Source organism: Nymphaea colorata, chromosome 2, assembly GCF_008831285.2.
Source record: "Nymphaea colorata isolate Beijing-Zhang1983 chromosome 2, ASM883128v2, whole genome shotgun sequence".
Classification (NCBI taxonomy): domain Eukaryota; kingdom Viridiplantae; phylum Streptophyta; class Magnoliopsida; order Nymphaeales; family Nymphaeaceae; genus Nymphaea; species Nymphaea colorata.
The window spans coordinates 13425551-13444233 of record NC_045139.1 but is presented as its reverse complement, the minus strand read 5'-3'; the positions used below and the strand labels follow the sequence as shown (position 1 = coordinate 13444233).

The window sequence follows — 18683 nt, the reverse complement described above, 5'->3', positions numbered from 1 at the left end:
ACAAGAATCCCCCACCATTTTTTTCAAAACTTGTGGTTAGAAACCAGAAATATTCTGGACCAAAAATCAGCATCAATAGAGCACAGCGGTTTATCAAGAATTTCATTTTCAGCCAACACGGAATTTCCCGTGGCCTTGTGGGATCCGAGGTAACAGGTATCTCCATTGCAGCCTCTTGCACCAAAAGCAATATGTTTCCTACCATTTCTGCACTCGAGGCATATCAGACCCGTTTGAAGATGAGGCCGCTCACCTGCTGCAACACTAGTCACTAGCCACAATCTGATAAGCAGAGTCTCCTTTTCATCCCAGCATTTCCAATGCAAGCATCTTCAAAATTTTTCACAATTATTGTCTTCCCCTGCGATATTTACATCAGTGGAGGAGTTAAACACGAACCTACTTGAGGTCCAAAAGCCCCAAATAATAATGCCAAAACCAATCCTCCAACACCGTGACAGCCAGCCTCCGGAGACCATTAGTGAACCACCCCTTCAACCAAGTTTTGAAAAATGAAGAGGTTGGCCAGAAACAAAAACGTTGTGTCCTTGGGACAAATGTCTTTAAACTACATGATCTAAAAAAGTTTCATATCTGTGTTTAAGAAAACATGCTGCAATTATAGTTACTATTTCTAAATCCAACAATCAAATATTGAATATAATTACACTGCGTATATGAAGCACTGATTGATTTTATCTGGTAAAGGGGAATTACAACCTGTTTTCCAAAACGAAGGAAACATCAAAACCATATACAACCTGTCACATAGCAAAATGTAAAAGGCCGCAAATGGGTTGGTGGCAGGACCTCAAATTCATTTCTACGATTTGCAATATTGCCAAGTATGCCACATTCTTGCATCCAAATGAAGATCACATGGATCATTCAATGTGAATGCACGAATGCAATTATTCACATATGCATAGTCCTACTGCCAGGTTTCCAAAGGGACTCTTGGCAAGAGTAATGTTATGTTGCTGTTTTATATGTCTGTGCAAAAAATTAGAACAGGTTTATACATATCTATCCAAATACCAGGACAGGCTTATAGAACATTTTTTAAAACTTTTCATGAACCTATCCAAATTTTTGGGCAAAATACATGGAACGATGATACTGTTATCAAACGGCCTCAACGGCCTCAAAATGATATTGCTACTGTTACCAAGCGGTCCACATAAAACAAGTAAAAAGGTGTCAAAAAATTATCTAAACTTTTGCAAAAGGCCAAATATTTCAAAATTTTAACAAAATACTTTTTAAAAAGTTCACCATTAACAACTGAAACAATTGACAAAATCTGTTAAAACTTCAGAAAATTTATGAGTTCAAAACAACACTTATAAATTTTCACAATTTGAAAAATGTGTTCTATATTGAAAATGTCAAGATTTCACTTGCAAAAGTTGTTAATTTGCAAAACTTGAGAAGGTTCTGAGTTTTATAAAATTAAAATCAATTTTTACTAACCAAAGAACAGTAATGAAGATTTTGTTAAATTCGTCAATCGAAGTGTAAAAACATTAACAAAAGATAATAAAACAACGTTAGCATTCAAATGCCGAAAGAAATGTGAAAAGCTTCACAAGTTGAGAAATTCCATGATTTTGAAACAACACCAGCAAAACTAGAAAACGTTTATCAATATCAGATAAATTTTCAAAAGTTTCGCTAGAAAAAATTTCAAAACGTGTTACACTATGAAAGCAAAAATCATTTTTCAAATTTGCTTAAAAAGTTCATTTGTGAGTGCAACACAATACTTGAAAATTATTCAAAAATCAAAGAACATATCAAGCTTTTTAAAAATATCAAGGCATAACTTGTTAAAATGGCAAGTTGTAAAGCTGGTGAAAGTAGTGAGTATTGTAAATCAAAGCAGTTTCAAAGTGTTAACAAAATTTCCCACTAAAATTTGTGAAGCTAGCCAAAATGTTTGTGTTCCTTGTAAAAAGTGTAAAAAAAAGTGCAAGGATTTTATAAAACGAGAAATTTTTTGAAATAAAGCTTCCAAAATTTTCAAAAATTGAAGAGCATTATAAGCTTTTGAGAATTTAATGATCTTACTTGTAAAAGTGTGAGTTTATAACACTTGTGAAAGTTGAAAATTTAGTAAAATTAGAAGCAGCTTGAAAGAGCCTTGAAAAGTTTGCACGAAATTTCCCAAATTCCACAGAAAGTTTAATCTCCTCTTAGAAAATGTACAAAATTTTGAAAAGTAAAAATCAATCGCGATGTTGTTCAAAAAATTGAAAAGGTGCAAAATTTTGTAAAAGTATATCACCTTGAAATTTTGAAATGACACCTTCTTATAAAATTTTCAAAAAGAGCAAAAATGCAAGAGTTTTGTAAAACCGAAAAAAAAAATCAAATCACTTTGCAAAATAAGGCTAAGAAAAAAAAATGTCGTCATACCCTCGAATGGTACAGTTTTAAGCAATCCCTATTTTCAAGTATGCATTTACGACTTTTTTTGGGTTTACTGACATTATTATTGGCTTTACTGACTTTTGTCGCCAATGTCAGTAAAAATAATGTCAGTGATGCCTTCACTGTCGTTTCGATAAAAAACAGTCAAAACTAGCCTTTTACTGACGTTTAGACAACAGATCAGTGAAAATTAAGAAGTTGAAACCAAAGATGTAAGAGTTTTACTGATGGAAAGTTTTTGTAACAAAAATATTTTTACCTGACGCGGAAAAAATGAGTTATTAAAAGCGGTATACCTATATCGGTGAAAATTTCACTGCTACAGGTCTCTTGACTATATATATATATATATATATAGCTCGATAAAAATCAGAGGAGGTCATGGATATTCGGCTACTTGGTTAATAGCTTAGGCAAAAGAACTATAAAAGTACTAAATAAAATTAATCATAACAATAAGAAATAAGAAAAAATATATATGAAAGGAACTCACCACAACATTTATTTTTCAAAGTTGAAGTGACAATTGGCATCTTTCTTTCTTTTTTTTTTTTTTTGCAACGTAATCTAAAATAAAGATAAGCAATGAAAAATAAACATATAAAATACATGGAGAGAGAGAGTGAGAATGAAAATGAGGGGAGAGAGAGAAAGAAAATGTAAGGGTGAGGGAGAGAGAGAGAAAGAAAATGAAAGAGTGAGGGAGAGAGAGAGAGAAACATACCTTTAGTTAGGGGGATAAGATTGAAAAAAAAGGAGGGCATGTCTACTTTCTAACTTGGATGGTACGGTAATGTTTTAGTGTCACTAAAAAATATTTAGTTATCAGCAGGAAAGAAATGTTGTTGGGAGAACTTTAAATTTTAAACCATATGGCGATATTTATTGTATTCTAGCGTCACTAGTGATTAGATTTTTGAAATTTTCAAAAGTGTAGGAAATCAAAAATTTAAAACTTTTATTGTCGGATATGAAAAAAGTCACCGAAGGTCACAATCTTTATTGAAGTTTTCTACACCCTGAAAATCAAAGAGAAATAGAGATATTTACTGACGCGGATCAAAGCCCGTCAATATAGATTGAGGCTGACAACAGTTTTGTATGGACCTATACCGGTGAATTGGCGAAGTAAAAAAAGAAATTGATGAAAGCACCATATTTTTCAACAGTCAGCTTACCTACTATACTAGTGCTACCTTCATCAATGACATTTAAAGTTAAGCTAACATTAGTTGAGACGTCGCTGTACCACTCAGAATTGTTATGTCCATCGTCCCAATTTCAAACGATCATTGTCTTGCACAGGAAAGAGGATCAAACGCATGCTTAGATTTTTTATTTTATTTTATTGCTTGTTCAAATCAATCTCGAACTTTGTCAGCAGGATCAGGATGGTGCCATATATATCTACGCTTCTGTTCAATATTAATTGATTCCATGAACACCCTACATATGGGTCAATCGCAGGCGCTTTTATGGATCTGATAAGTTATAAATGTCAAGTTCGGGTGGGAATTAAAAAACTAAAAAAATATGTTGCCTTTTGAATAATTTTAGTGGGAAACAGTACAAAAGAAAAGACTATTTCACCCAAAAAAAAAAAAAAAAAAGTTCACCTTTTAAAGGAGCAAAAGAAAAGTCTCGTATTTGAATATTTTATATTTAAACCATTTGACTAGTATTGTAATGGATTATAGGTCGACGACAAACGCAGAGGTCCACATCTTTCTTCACCACAAAATTTGGCGGAGAGTGGCCGCCGGCCGGGCCGTACTCAGCGATCTCCTTTCTTGACCTTTCTCGGGGAAACACTGTATGGAAACCACGGTGGCCTCGTGCAGCAAGCAGACGTTGGTGTTTGCACTCAACGGGGAGAAGGTGGAGCTCTCCGGTGTCCATCCTTCGACCACCCTCTTGGAGTTCCTTCGCCTTCAGACGCGCTACAAGGGAGCCAAGCTTGGCTGTGGAGAAGGTCCGTCACAACTGTCTTGTTCTCCATTCATTGATCTTCAGGAAGATCAATTCTGATATATATACGGACCTGATTAATATTTTGCATTCTACTATTGCCTCTTGGTAATATGTCAATCGACTGCATCTCCTCCAATATGATATAACGAAAGATCGGTATGTATATGACACGATTCATGGTGGTAAAGAAATATGCTTCTGCCACTGATCTCTTTTCCCGTTTCAAGTACGCCAGTACGCAGTAAGGCGCAGGAATCATTTTATCCCTTTTCAGAACAATCTCAAGTGTGCTACTAAAAATTTCTCTCTACTTGCACTAAAATAAAAGCCTTTTTTTTTTTTCTTTCTTTCTCTCTCTCTTTCCACATGAAAAAACGCTCTCCTATGCTACTGAAATCTTCACTAATCGAATTCTTTTGCAGTTGTGTGCCGGAATCTGATCTGAACTCGCGCGTAGTAATATGATGAGTAAAATTACTATAATGGGAAAAGAAAAAGGATATTAACTAAGTAAAGGCCCTGCGTCTTGCTCCGGTCTGAAAGGCACGGCGGCCATTGTTTGAAAAGAAGTTTGCTGCCTGAGGTTGATCACATGGACGAGTCATGAAATAACATGTAACTATTTTTTATTTGAAATTTTTAAAGCCAATCTGAGTTCAATAATTGAAAGACTTGTAAGAACACTAATTAAATTAAATGATTGGTTGTTCTAGTCCATAACCTTTTTCCTTTATGTTGGAATTGAAGCTGTTAGAGAGGGGGTTAGGTTCTAGCAAATTAGGAGTTTGAGCTTGGCACGGGAGTGAGTCAAATTGTTACAATTGGTTTGAGGATATGGCCCAATACTTGGACCTAAGCTCAATATGAGTATATGCATATGCCCTAGGGGATGGATTATAACACACCATCATGAAAGGTTTAGTCCTTCATTCAATATTGTAAGAAATATTTATAGATGAACTAAATATGCAATCAATTATCCTGACCCTTTTTTTCATATTGGAATTGAAATTGTTGGATGGTGGGATAGGATCCACCAAATGATCATGAGCCTAGACCCCGTACGAGAGTGGGTCAGGTTTGGACAAAAAATAAAAAATTATATGCCGTGTGGTTCCTGCTCTTCTACTCTACTGTTGTAATCAGCATTTGCTGGCATAGCTTTACATTGACACGGTAAAAAATCAATAGAAAATGTGTTTGCGTTTGTTTGAGGTTTTACCGTACCGATGGAAGTTAACAGAAAAAAATTATTTTGGATTTTGAAAGCTCTCACATGAACATCGGTATGTATTCAATTGTTTTATTTCTGGACTTGCAACAACAAATATGTCCACTTTTCTTCATTCACACGTGAGATGACTTCTCTATGTTGGTTAATTCAAATATTTATGCTTTACTAAGATTTCGGATCTTCTTTGCAGGCGGTTGTGGAGCTTGTGTAGTTCTTCTCTCAACGTATGAAAAGGAGCAAGTGCACGACTTTGCAGTTAGTTCATGTTTGACTCTTTTATATAGTGTGGATGGCTGTTCAGTTACCACAACTGAAGGCCTTAAAGATGGATTCCATTCTATTCATGAGAGGTTTGCAGGTTTCCATGCTTCTCAATGTGGCTACTGCACGCCAGGGATGTGCATGTCTCTTTTTGCCTCTCTTGTTAATGCAGAAAAGAGTAGCAGGCCAGACCCACCTCCTGGATTCTCCAAGCTTACAGTATCTGAAGCAGAAAATGCTGTTGCTGGCAACTTGTGCCGCTGCACCGGCTACCGCCCTATCATTGATGTCTGCAAGAGTTTTGCACAGGACGTCGATATGGAAGATTTAGGTCTTAACTCATTTTGGAAGAAAGGGGAGGGCGCAGAAGTGAGCAAATTGCCTACCTACATGCCTCACAAAATATGTACGTTTCCAGATTTTTTAAGAGATGAAAAGCTGCAGATAAGAAGCTCTTCACTCAGTTCACCGCCAGTCAGTGCCAGGATATCTGGAACGGAAAGCTTGAGAAAGGGACAACATTGGTTTGCTCCCACATCCATGGTTGAGCTTCTAAACGTAATGGAATCCGAACAAGGAGTACAATTAGTTGCCGGGAATACAAGTTCTGGTATTTACAAGAATGTGAACGACTGTGGCAGCTATGTTGATTTGACACATATTTTAGAGCTTTCAGAAATTAAAAAAGATGATTACGGTATTGAATTTGGGGCAACTGTAACAATTTCCAAAGTGATTGACACTTTGCTAGAAGAAGAAAAGATTCTTGGAAGTGAAAGGGGGCTAGTGTTCAGGAAAATAGCTGATCATCTAAACAAGGTCGCATCAAAATTTGTGCGAAACACCGCAAGTCTAGGTGGAAATTTGATCATGGCACAAAGAAAAGGCTTTGATTCTGACATCGCCACCCTTCTCCTTGGTGCAGGTTCATCTGTGAAGTTACAGATGGGCACCGAACGTTTTACTCTCTTCCTAGAGGAATTCTTGCAGATGCCTCCATCCAACTGGAACGCCCTACTTCTCAGTGTTCACATCCCAAGTTGCGGCCAGGACAAAAAAGCTATAGTTGACGGTATCTCCAATGTTGGGAAACATGCAGAAGAAACTAGGTTGTTGTTTGAGACATATAGAGCAGCTCCCCGCCCCCATGGAAATGCGGTAGCATATCTTAACGCTGCTTTTCTTGCAGAGGTCACAAATGATAAAGTGACAGGGAATGTCGGCGCCGGACATCTAAGACTGGCCTTTGGTGCGTATGGTACTAAACATGCGGTCCGGGCTACAAAGGTGGAGGAGTTTTTGGTTGGCAAGTTTTTCACTCCGTCCATATTACTTGAGGCTATTCGATTGCTTCAAGCAGAAGTGGTACCTGAGCAAGGCACACCATCAGCTGCTTACAGGTCAAGTTTAGCTACTGGTTTTCTTTTTGATTTCCTCCGCCCACTTGTTAAAAGCTTGGATGGACCTGTCAGAAGTGTGGGGAATAATATTGGGGTTGGTGATATAAATGGTGCTATTGTGTGCCCTGAGTTTGTGAATAATTCAGGAAGAAAGTCCACTGTACTCACCAGTAATCTAGCTAATCCTAAAACTTTCACTGCCATATCAGGAGATGGATGTACTGAGCCAAGCATTATATCTGCAAGGCAAGTAATGGACATCCATCAGGATTACTACCCAATTGGTCAGCCTACTAAAAAGGTCGGCGCCGAGCTCCAAGCTTCTGGTATGTCAAGCATAGTCTTTTTGACAAAAATACGAAAAAATAAAATGCCGTTTAAAACGTTCAAAAAACGTTTTTTTAACGTGAACACGTTTTTAATGCGTTTTTTCACATTTTTCATTTTTTTAATGCCAAACAGTTTTTTTTTTTTCATTTTTTATTTGTTGAAAATCTACTGATATTTTGATGTTTGGGTTATTATTTTCTCATTTAATTTATTTTTAGTTTTTTAATTTTCTTAAAATACAGTTTTTTTTTTTTTTGTATTTTTGAAGCCCACCATATTATACCTCAAAAGAACCTCACCCTTTAAAACTTTGAGATGTTATTTATTACTATTAATTCAAAAGTCCTTTTGGTTTTGCACAGAAATTTCGATGGTGAACTCATCTTCAACAGACAAGTGCAGATAAAAAAAAGGTTTAAAAGAATTTCTGCTAGGACTAGGGTGACTAGGTTTGAAAGTTTTTTTGCAAAGCAAATTAAGTAGGCAATATGGCATTTTATTGTATATTCTTCTACTGCTGGTAAAAATGTGAAGACCTAGGACAGGAACTAAAATTAGCATCTTCATTTTATACACGCAGGCGAGGCAGTATACGTGGATGACCTTCCTTCTCCAAAGGACTGTCTACATGGTGCATTCGTTTATAGCACAAAACCTTTGGCACGTATTCAAAAGATTGAGATGAGCCCTAGTTTAGCATCTCAAGAATTCGTTACGCTTATTTCAGCTAAAGATATTCCCAAAGGAGGGCAAAATGTTGGAATGCTTGCCGACGAACCGTTGTTTGCTGATGTTCTTACTGAATGCGTTGGTCAACCGCTTGGCCTCGTGGTAAATTGCTCGCTGAGTCACTCTTCTTCGTGAAGGAAACTAGACTGTGAATTTAATGTATCACTGTCTTTCTTTCAGGTTGCAGACACACGGAAAGGTGCATGCATTGCTGCTGAGAATGTAAATGTATGCTATGACACCGAAAATCTAGAACCTCCAGTTCTATCCATTGAAGAGGCCGTCTCAAAATCTAGCTTTTATCAGAACCCATCCTTTTACCATCCAGAAAAGTTTGGAAACTTCTCCGATGGAATGTCTCTGGCTGATCACAAGATCCACTCAGCTGAGGTACGCTTAGGTTTTCTACCACGCCTCTTTGAACTTGTTCCTCGTTATCGGTTACCAAGCCTGCATTCATCAGTTTCTCAAGATTTGTTCATCTGAAATATGCTATGTGACAATAATTCTTCTTTGATTTCTCCTCCATTGTAGATGTTAAGTGGGCATATTCTTTCTGCAATTTTTTATATACTTAATACGGTAAACATCCTTTTGTGTGCTGGAGTAAGCGTCTAACTGTGAGAGACACTTGCAGGTCGAGATGGGCTCACAATACTATTTCTACATGGAGACACAGACAGCACTTGCTGTTCCAGATGAAGATAACTGCATGGTTGTCTACTGCTCAACGCAGATCCCTGAGACCTGCCAACTTATAATTGCCAAATGTCTTGGACTCCCAGAACATAATGTGCGTGTAATTTCAAGAAGAGTTGGTGGTGGGTTTGGTGGAAAGGCCTTTCGATCCGTTCCTGTGAGTTCCATACGATCTACAATTCAAGTGCAATTTCTTTTATCCCATTGTAGCGTGCAAGTAATTTGCTAAGATTTTTTTTTAATTGCTAATTCAGAGACTAAAAAATAGGTGAAATGCTCATCTTTATCATGATGCTACTCACGGTTGTCACCAATACTGTAATGGCTGAATTTTGGTTGGTTTTTTAGTTAATAAAATAATCATGCAAATTTAATATTTTTAGTTTGAGAAAGCAGATATCGACAGGTTGATTCTCTATCTTAATAGTGAACTGACTAACCTGATACTCATACTCACAACCATGGTTGTACAACTCCTTTGGCCTATACCTTTCATTTTCAAGCATATTATTCATCTCATATTGTTTTTTTCTTTTCGCTCATGATTTCCGATCTTGTCAGAGTGAACAATACCCGCTTCTCATAAATAATGTGCAAAAACCCATGCATTTGCTCTTCAACGTGCATCATCCAGAGAAACTTGTACAATAGGCAGTATTGTGATTTACTCAACGAAGGAAAGTTATCGAGCTCTTCAACTTCATGATGAAAAGTCTGGCTTCTTTTATGATATGTAGGTTGCCACAGCTTGTGCACTAGCAGCTCATAGACTGGGTCGACCAGTTCGAGTATATCTTGACAGAAAGGCGGATATGATGTCAGTGATGGGAAGGCATCCCATCAAAGTAAAGTATACAGTGGGTTTTAAAGATGATGGGACCGTTACGGCATTGCACGTTGATATATTAATAGATGCAGGGATATCAGAAGATTGCAGTTCGTCTATGTTAATCACCATTCCAGAAGCACTAAAGAAGTACAATTGGCGAGTCTTTTCTTATGACATTAAGCTCTGCAAGACCAACCTTCTAACGAAGTCAGCCATGCGCGCACCAGGTGAGGTACAGGGTTCATTCATTGCAGAGACTGTTATTGAACAAGTAGCATCAGCTCTCTCTATGGAAGCTAATGCTGTGAGAAGGAAAAATTTGCACACCTTTGAAAGCCTTAAGGTGTTCTATGGAAATTGCAGTTGTGCCGCCGACTACACTTTGCCTTTGGTTTTGGACAAGTTGTTGGCATCGTCGTGCTTTGATAGCAGAGCGGAAGCTGTGAAACAGTTCAACAGTTGTAACAGGTGGAGGAAGCGAGGGCTGTCTGTTGTGCCGATTGTTTACAAAGTCACAATGTGGCCAAAACCTGGAAAAGTGAGCATTCTCAATGATGGCTCAATCGTGGTTGAAGTTGGTGGCGTTGAGTTAGGGCAAGGACTGTGGACAAAAGTGGCACAAATGACTGCATTTGCTCTTGGGAAGATATTGAATGACACGGGTGAAGATCTTCTGAAGAGAGTACGCATTGTCCAGACAGATACTCTGAGTCTGGTACAGGGAGGTTATACTGCAGGAAGCACCGCATCTGAATCAAGTTGTGAAGTAGTGCGTTTATCATGCAATGTCCTGGTGGAAAGGCTTACACCTATTGTGGCAAAATTGCAAGAAAACAAGGAACAAGTTTCATGGGATGCTGTTGTACTCCAGGTAAGGATATCAGGTATTGATATTTAGCATAAAGTTATTTTCTATTTTTCAACTTGTAATAGTTGTGTTTATTACATGAGTTATTTTGCTTTTGAAGCATAATCATGAAATTATATCACAGAATCACTAGTTTGTTTAATTTTTTATCATTTACTGCTCATCCAATAGTTCTAAAAAATATTGTTCTGGAGTTTTTGTCGGCAAGTTACTTTCCTGGTCATTAATTGGAAGGTTGGCTTACTCTGCTATTTAAAAGAAAAAGTATAGACATAATAGAAAAAGAAACCTATATGGACCGATCAGCTTTCGACGAATTTTCTTACAAGTAAATGAGCAAAAGTGTCATACCAATTAAATGGCTTCATATGCAAATTAGATATGGTGTACTTGGTTGTAATTGCTAATGAAAATCAAAGCTCAACAGTGCATTCCGAAAGAAGGCTTATCATTCCTCTTCGTGGTAAAGCTCTTTTGCAATGTAAACATATAGTGAGAATTATGTACGTAAATTTTCTTTTCATCAACCTGGTTCACGTTTTTGACTGAGTTTTTGCCATGTATGGGCCAGTTGTCTTTCTTTACATGCTTAATGTTTTATGTGACGTCCCAATGAAAGATGTAGTCGTAGCTTATAAGCTCTTAAATTATGACGGATGGTCCCAGCGCATCTGCCTCTTGTGATTAGATTAGTCATTTGAAGGGGAATATATGCCATGCATGCCTTGTCCTGCAGGCACATCGTCGACTACTGAATCTATCAGCAAGCACATACTGGGTTCCTGCTCCTGGTACATCTCAGTATCTGAATTTTGGTGCTGCAGCAAGTGAGGTAAATGTAATATGTTTTTAGCCTGTCTACCTACCCTTATCTGGTAACTGAATCTCTTTCTGTTTTGCACAGGTAGAGGTTGACCTTTTGACAGGAGCAACCACAATTCTGCGTACAGACATAACATATGACTGTGGCTTAAGTCTAAATCCTGCCGTAGATCTAGGACAGGTCAGTCAAAAGGGTGACTGGTGAGTTATCTTTGCACTAGATCCCATAAGTGTCCGCCCAACAGAACAATACGGCACTCCCAGTCTAGGCCCATCCCTCATGAGCTGCCAGCTTTTATAAGTTGATATTTCGATATCTTCTCCTGTTTACATGTTCAATGTTCTGGTTCGTGTCTTGTAAAAGTGTAGATCGAAGTTCTACCTGTTCCTCCTCCTTTTTCATATTTGGAAGAAGACCAAGCTCTTCTGAATTTGTGCCGTATTTTGTGAGTACGAATTGGATTTACCATGTGCACGAATCTGATGGTCTGAAAAGGCATCTTTTCAATTGAAAGCCAAAAATGCAAATGTTATCCATCTTAAAAACATTTAAGTATGCTCGATTGCTGTTCATCTATGGTACTTCTGTATTTGATTGCTCTGTAGATTCACTTTATTATCTGCTTTCGCAATGTTTTACAGATAGAGGGTGCGTTTGTCCAAGGAATCGGTTTCTTCATGCTAGAAAAGCATGTCACAGACTATGATGGACTGGTACTATCTGATGGTACTTGGACATACAAGATTCCTACAGTTGACACAATCCCGCGCCAATTCAACGTCGAAATATTGGACAGTGGCCATCACAAAAATCGTGTTCTTTCCTCCAAAGGTGACACTTTCTCTTTCCTTACTTGGCACCTTCATGTTCTCTGTCTCTCTTGGAATGTGCAGGAAAGACGTTCACATAAGTAGCGTGTATGTATATCTGTCAGCATACAGTTGGGCTGAGGTTTGAATTGAGATCTGAGACCCTCTCTCTACTTGTTGGTCGAATTCTTAATTTAACTTCTCTCATTTGAGTTGCCTCACAAATGGAAAACCTGCACTAAGGGTGGATGTTCCTACGGGAGTTGGGGTATTACTTTCTCCGTTCTGGAGTTTATCAGATGTATCAACATTGATTGATTTCATTTCCTTTCTAAACAGCTTCCGGAGAACCACCTTTACTTCTCGCAGCTTCAGTGCACTGTGCTGCAAGGGAGGCTATAAAGGCAGCAAGAAGTGATCTACGTGCTTACAGTAATTCAGAGGCACCTTCTCCAGTCTTTAGGATGGATACTCCTGCTACCATGGACTATATCAAAGAACTCTGTGGGCTAGACAATGTTGAGAGGTATTTACGGAGTCTGATCAGCCGCAGCTAAGGCCCAAGGGCATTATAGATGCTTCCTTGGATATTCAGCCATATAATCGCAATTCAATGTCCTACTTCTGCAATACGTTCCTGATGGGACTAAACAGGGTCTAATTGCGCTTCTTGGATCAGCATGTGACCCTCATGAAGATCTACAAAGGTGTCCACGAATTTATTGAGAGTGACTCTCTGTGGGTCTGTTGTGCATTAATTCATGGGTTGATCGTCTTCCTGATATCTCTGTTCATCATATTCCATCCATAAATCGGAAGGCTCGTATAGGTAGGCAGAATGAAAACAGTAAAATTGTTGAGGATGGAACGGGTCCTTTTAATGATGAACAAGTATCTAACTAACTGATTCACAAAAGATGGGAGGAATCCCCACTTCGTATCTTGTATGGGTTTGTTACTGTACGCAGTATTGGACCCACCCACATGTGACATGTGACATGTTTTGCTGAATAAACTCGAGTTTTATGTGGTGCTTTGATTTAGTCAGGCTTTCTAATCATTCGGGACAACCTTTCGAATCGGATTTGATACTCAAAGCTGATCAATACTTGGATCTGGATCCTTATATGGCCGTTTTCATCCCCGAATTCATTTTGAGTTATTAGAATTCACATAACAGGATTTGAGCTGGTTGGATTCACTTTTTTTTTTTTTTGTCATCTAGCTTTCAATTGAATCCGGCTAAACCAGAACACATAGGATCCAGTAATACCGTGACAAATGACATGAAAAATGAGGACATTTGGGTTGAATATGTTGATTCTAAGTAAAATTGGTTGAAGATCTGTTCAATTTGAAACGGTTCAAGTTTTTAATATATTTATAATTCTTTTATTTATAATTATTTATACATTATACATTTATTTTTAAAAATAAATTTGTAATGGTTTTCACCAATTTTGGGTTGTCAAAGTATAAATTTTGATCTAAATGCCCCATAAACTTCCAAACAAATCTTAGTGTACTCAGAATCAGCTTAACCGACGCAACGCAAGAGGGTAGCTTCTTTAGTTGGATTCACGTCCCACAATAGCAAACGTGTTTGACATCAATTATTCTTCATTGGAGGGCCTACCATTCAGCCATATTTTTAATATGGGCTACATTTGTCTGATTTGCCCGATACGGGCCTCACTTTGTTTAGCAGCTGCTGGAAAAGTATTTTCAGTTAAATCATGATACCTTGGAAAACGAAATGACTTGAAGTATTTTGTAAAAGCATCATTTATTTTTTCAGAAAACGATAAACTTCGTCATTTTTCTTGAACTAGGGAGTTGAAGGCAATGGTAAAGCTAGCCCTCATCCGACAGTTGTCAGTAAAACTTAGGCTCATATCAGGAAAACCAGAAACTAGTCAGTGCTACATTTGAGATTTTATTCATAAGATGGTTCACCAAATGACAAACTTTCTCAATGGATTCACTCTTAAATTTACTTGTCTGTTGCTTATCTTCAGCAACTAATAAAATCTATCCTTGCGGCCAAATCGGATTTCCTTGTTATGTTACAAAAAAGTACAGCTAAATGCACAAATATTAAAAGAAAACTGCGGATCCAAAGAAACCGTAAATGTAAATGGCCTTTGAAATCGAAGAAGACAACGCGGTAAAAAGGTCTTTCCCCTTTTTCTTTTAAACGATAAACACTAAACTATGAATAGGAAATAAGATTAGTTTCACGAGGAAGGGACTTTCTCTTTCCGTTGTTATCCTTTTTAAACTGGATTGGTCTTTTCCGTGTTATCTTTCTACGGTTTCCTTTTCCCACCGGGAGCCTACCACCTCCTTTATAAATGCTCTTGATTCTGCTTGCGCTCGTCGTGCATTGGTGACCTCAGACTACAGGAGGAGGAAGAAGTAAATGTAAGCCTGTTTTGCTATCTTGACTTTTGCTTGTTCGTTAAAAATCAGCTTAGCGTTCCTGAAGAACGAAACAGCTGATGATTTTATTAGTTCTCTGTTTTTTTTCCTTAACGCGAAGAAGATCGACCGGTTGTCATTGAAACACGGTCTAATGTTTGGTTTTACGGCAAAAAGCAGCGAACACTGTTAGTACTGTTGATTCTTCACCTGCATTGCAGCCATTTCTGGATTTAAAGATGGTTTATTGGTTGACGGGATCCAAAAGGAATGCGGTTTAATGTAATTTGGGTTGTCATGTTTCAATCTTCTTTTCTTTTTCTAGCTGCTCTGATTTTCTTCATTTGGTGTGCTGTTCCTGATGGGTCTGAAGCTGAGTCTTGCATTTTCACAAAACACACGAGCTCTCACATAGGTTTTTGATTTCGTCTCTCTGAATACGCATGTCTGTTATTATTAGTTGACGCATCAACAAAAAGAGCGCATAATTGCAAGCTTGCCGCGAAGCATTGTTCGTTCATTCCAAATGCAGAACTGACTCTCAGTTATCTAATTTCAATCTCATCCCAGACCTAGTGGACTGACCTGCTCTGCCAGAGGATGGCGTTCTTGCCGGTGCTTGTTCTCGTCATTTTGGCGTCGTTCGGATCGACAGGCTTAGCGGGTAGTGACCGATACAAGGACCCAACGGCGCCATTGAACTATAGGATCAAAGACCTGATGAGGCGGATGACTCTGGAAGAGAAGATTGGACAGATGACACAAATCGACCGTGTTGTTGCGACTCCAGAAATTGTTAAGAAGTATTTCATAGGTACAGCGGAATTTTTCTGTTTTGTTTGCAACTAGTGCATTTTCAGATCATTTGTAATGTCTACGCTTCCTGTGGGCAATGTTAAGAACCTATCTGTATTGCTGAACTCAACGACAGGTAGTTTGCTGAGTGGAGGTGGAAGCATGCCTCTTCCTCAAGCTACGCCAAAGGATTGGATTGACATGGTTAATAGCTTCCAGAAAGGCGCTATGTCAACTCGTCTTCAAATCCCAATGATCTACGGCATCGATGCTGTTCATGGACATAATAACGTCTATGATGCTACACTTTTCCCTCACAATGTTGGCCTTGGAGCTACTAGGCAAGTTGCCATCAATTCAAATTTATTGTAATCCATGTGCTTTTTCTTCATTGATATTTCACATCTTATTCTTTTTCTTTTCTTCGGAATATTGACTAAATTCCTGTATCCATTGATTCAAGAAACAGGCGAATATTGGCATCAATTGAACTGTTTAATGAACAACAATAAAACCAATCAATTTGGTCTTGGGAAATTTTCTTTAGGGCTCGAGTCCAGAAAATTTTGCTTCATATTTATTTTTTATGATTGTTTCTTTCACAGGGATCCCGAGCTTGTCAAGCGGATTGGTGAAGCAACTGCTCTAGAAGTCAGGGCCACAGGCATTCCTTATGTTTTTGCGCCCTGTCTTGCAGTAAGAATCTGTCGTTGATGCTTTTAGAACTACTATTAGTTAAGAATTGTTCTGCTGGGTTCGGTCTTTGTGCTGCCCTATAAACAAGCCTTCTATCTTGTTGTGCAAACAGGTGTGCAGGGATCCGAGATGGGGCCGCTGCTACGAGAGCTACAGTGAGGACCCTAACACTGTTAGAGCTATGACGGAAATCATTCCTGGTTTGCAGGGAGAGTTGCCTCCTTCCTCAAGGAAGGGTGTCCCTTTTGTTGACGGAAAGTAAGTGATCAAAATGATCCGATAGAAGCTCTTGGTCCGTAGCTGTTTTCTCTAAGCGTTACTTTTCTCTAAGCATTACTTTTCTGGTGCTTCCTTACAGTCACCATGTAGCTGCCTGTGCTAAGCATTATGTTGGTGATGGCGGTACCCACAATGGAATTAATGAGAACAATACCATTATCAGCCGTCATGGCTTGCTTAAAATCCACATGGCTCCTTACTATCAAGCTGTTAAAAAAGGCGTGGCAACCGTCATGGTTTCTTACTCAAGTTGGAACGGGAAGAAAATGCATGCAAGTCGTGACTTGGTTACCGGTTACCTCAAGAATCATCTTAAGTTTAGGGTATGTTAAACACTCCAACCAAAAACATGTCCCAGAATCTAGACTATAGAACTCAATGGTCATTTACAAATTATTCTGCAGGGCTTTGTTATTTCAGATTGGCAGGGCATTGACAAGATCACCTACCCAATAGATGCAAACTATACATACTCGGTACAAGCTGGAATCCTGGCTGGTATTGACATGGTAAGAGATACACGCCTATGCCGCTCACGACTGGTGGCCCCTAGATTAGCTCGTTATGGCATTAATGAGATCATTTGTCTAAATTATATGTCTGCAGGTTATGGTTCCACTTAACTACACAGAATTCATTGATGACTTAACCTACCTGGTTAAATCTGGGGTCATCCCAATGAGCAGAATAGATGATGCAGTTCGCAGGATTTTGCGAGTCAAGTTCACCATGGGCCTGTTTGAAAATCCGTTTGCTGATTACAGTCTGGTTAATGAGCTTGGCAGCCAGGTTCGTCTCTTGTATTTACAACTTCAAGCTTAGATTTTTGTGGGGATATGACAGAAACTAATGAACCTTTTCCTGTTATCAGGCTCATAGAGAACTTGCTAGGGAAGCAGTGAGGAAATCACTTGTCCTACTTAAGAATGGGAAACAAGATGAGAAACCCTTGCTGCCCCTGGACAAGGCGGCTCCTAAGATCCTTGTTGCTGGAACCCATGCTGACAACTTGGGCTACCAATGTGGAGGATGGACAATTGAATGGCAAGGTGTTTCTGGAAATAATGTCACTAAAGGTATACACCTCTATTTGATAGTCATACATGGAGACGTTTGTTTTTCTTCTTTCAATTGATTTTGTCCAGCTAGTTATATACATTAGATGCCTGTATAGCTTAACTTCTGTTTTATATATTCTAACCAGGTTTTTCTTTTCTTTTTTGAAGGAACAACTGTTCTCAGCGCCGTGAAGTCAACAGTGAACCCCGAGACTGAAGTCGTATTCGAAAACAATCCTGATGCTGATTTTGTCAAGAAAGGTGGCTTCGCTTATGCTGTTGTGGTTGTTGGCGAGCCTCCTTATGCAGAAACAGCTGGTGATAGCAAGAACCTGACCATCCTGGAGCCTGGTCCTTCTGTTATCCAGAATGTGTGTGGGTCTGTTAAGTGCGCAGTGGTCATCATCTCAGGCAGGCCTGTAGTCATGGAGCCATACGTATCAAAAATTGATGCATTAGTCGCCGCATGGTTGCCAGGAACAGAAGGCCAAGGCATTGCAGATGTGCTTTTTGGTGACTATGGCTTTACTGGCAAGCTGCCACGGACTTGGTTCAGGAGTGTTGATCAGCTGCCAATGAATGTTGGTGACAAGCACTACGATCCACTGTTTCCGATTGGTTTTGGCCTGACGACGTCCCCAGCGAGGTAGAGGAGGCTTTTGCTTGGTTTCAAGCATTTATCTTTGAAGCCTGGTCTAAGTCGAAGTATCTTTACAGCATCCCGCTGAAAAAGAAGCACTTCCAACTATAAGAACATATAGAGGTTTTTATTTTTATTTTTGTTTAGTTGATGAGATGACAAGGCATTTATTCATGTTTATTTAAGATTTTAATTAAATTGAAGTTCCTCATCTTATTTTAGGTCGTCTTCATCTGGTGACAACAAAATGTATACTGTGGTGCCATTCGTTGCCATCACATTGTTACTGCATGTCTTTGTTTAGGTACTCTTCTGTTTCCCTGCCAAAAATTCTTCAAATGTACAAAAGCCAAGATGGCGATTCGCAGTTTGATTATCTAAATTTGCATTTGAGGACAGTTGTATTTG

General features: G+C 38.6%; 2 protein-coding genes across 7 annotated transcripts in view; both read left to right on the top strand.

Moving 5' to 3' along the window:
* The window catches only part of LOC116247609 (indole-3-acetaldehyde oxidase-like), a 36042-nt gene extending 22613 nt beyond the window's left edge, over positions 1–13429 (top strand). The window contains exons 1-10 of one of the 4 annotated variants that reach the window (XM_031619804.2): positions 4149–4405; positions 5829–7625; positions 8210–8460; positions 8539–8748; positions 8996–9214; positions 9795–10757; positions 11491–11586; positions 11659–11757; positions 12219–12408; positions 12726–13429. In XM_031619804.2, coding sequence (XP_031475664.1) covers positions 4249–4405; positions 5829–7625; positions 8210–8460; positions 8539–8748; positions 8996–9214; positions 9795–10757; positions 11491–11586; positions 11659–11757; positions 12219–12408; positions 12726–12943 — 4200 coding nt within the window. In that variant the 5' untranslated portion in view covers positions 4149–4248 and the 3' untranslated portion in view covers positions 12944–13429. Of the gene's footprint in view, positions 1–4148; positions 4406–5578; positions 5691–5828; positions 7626–8209; positions 8461–8538; positions 8749–8995; positions 9215–9794; positions 10758–11490; positions 11587–11658; positions 11778–12218; positions 12409–12725 lie in introns of those variants that run through there. The other 3 variants (XM_050075853.1, XM_031619805.2, XM_050075852.1) reach the window with 3 other exon arrangements.
* Positions 13430–14704: 1275 nt separating this feature from the next.
* Positions 14705–18683, top strand: LOC116247610 (uncharacterized). 3 transcript variants are annotated; one of them, XM_050075856.1, is made up of 11 exons: positions 14705–14810; positions 15378–15621; positions 15739–15943; positions 16208–16298; positions 16411–16556; positions 16657–16900; positions 16982–17086; positions 17184–17366; positions 17449–17653; positions 17804–18281; positions 18498–18683. In XM_050075856.1, the coding sequence occupies exons 2-11, from the start codon at positions 15408–15410 to the stop codon at positions 18577–18579; spliced, it is 1953 nt and encodes a 650-aa protein (XP_049931813.1). In that variant the 5' UTR covers positions 14705–14810; positions 15378–15407; the 3' UTR covers positions 18580–18683. The 3 variants fall into 3 exon arrangements, 2 of the variants coding, with proteins under 2 accessions (XP_049931813.1, XP_049931812.1); XM_050075855.1 differs by lacking the exon at positions 14705–14810 and adding an exon at positions 14961–15089; XR_007572410.1 differs by lacking the exon at positions 14705–14810 and adding an exon at positions 14964–15089 and having other exon boundaries at positions 17804–18398; positions 18498–18583.

Coding starts and splice junctions, on each gene's coding strand:
- LOC116247610 (XM_050075856.1), top strand. CDS start 15,408: ATGGCGTTCTTGCCGGTGCTTGTTCTCGTCATTTTGGCGTCGTTCGGA. Junction 16,901..16,981: donor AGAATCATCTTAAGTTTAGG/GTATGTTAAACA, acceptor ATTATTCTGCAG/GGCTTTGTTATTTCAGATTG. Junction 17,367..17,448: donor TTAATGAGCTTGGCAGCCAG/GTTCGTCTCTTG, acceptor TCCTGTTATCAG/GCTCATAGAGAACTTGCTAG.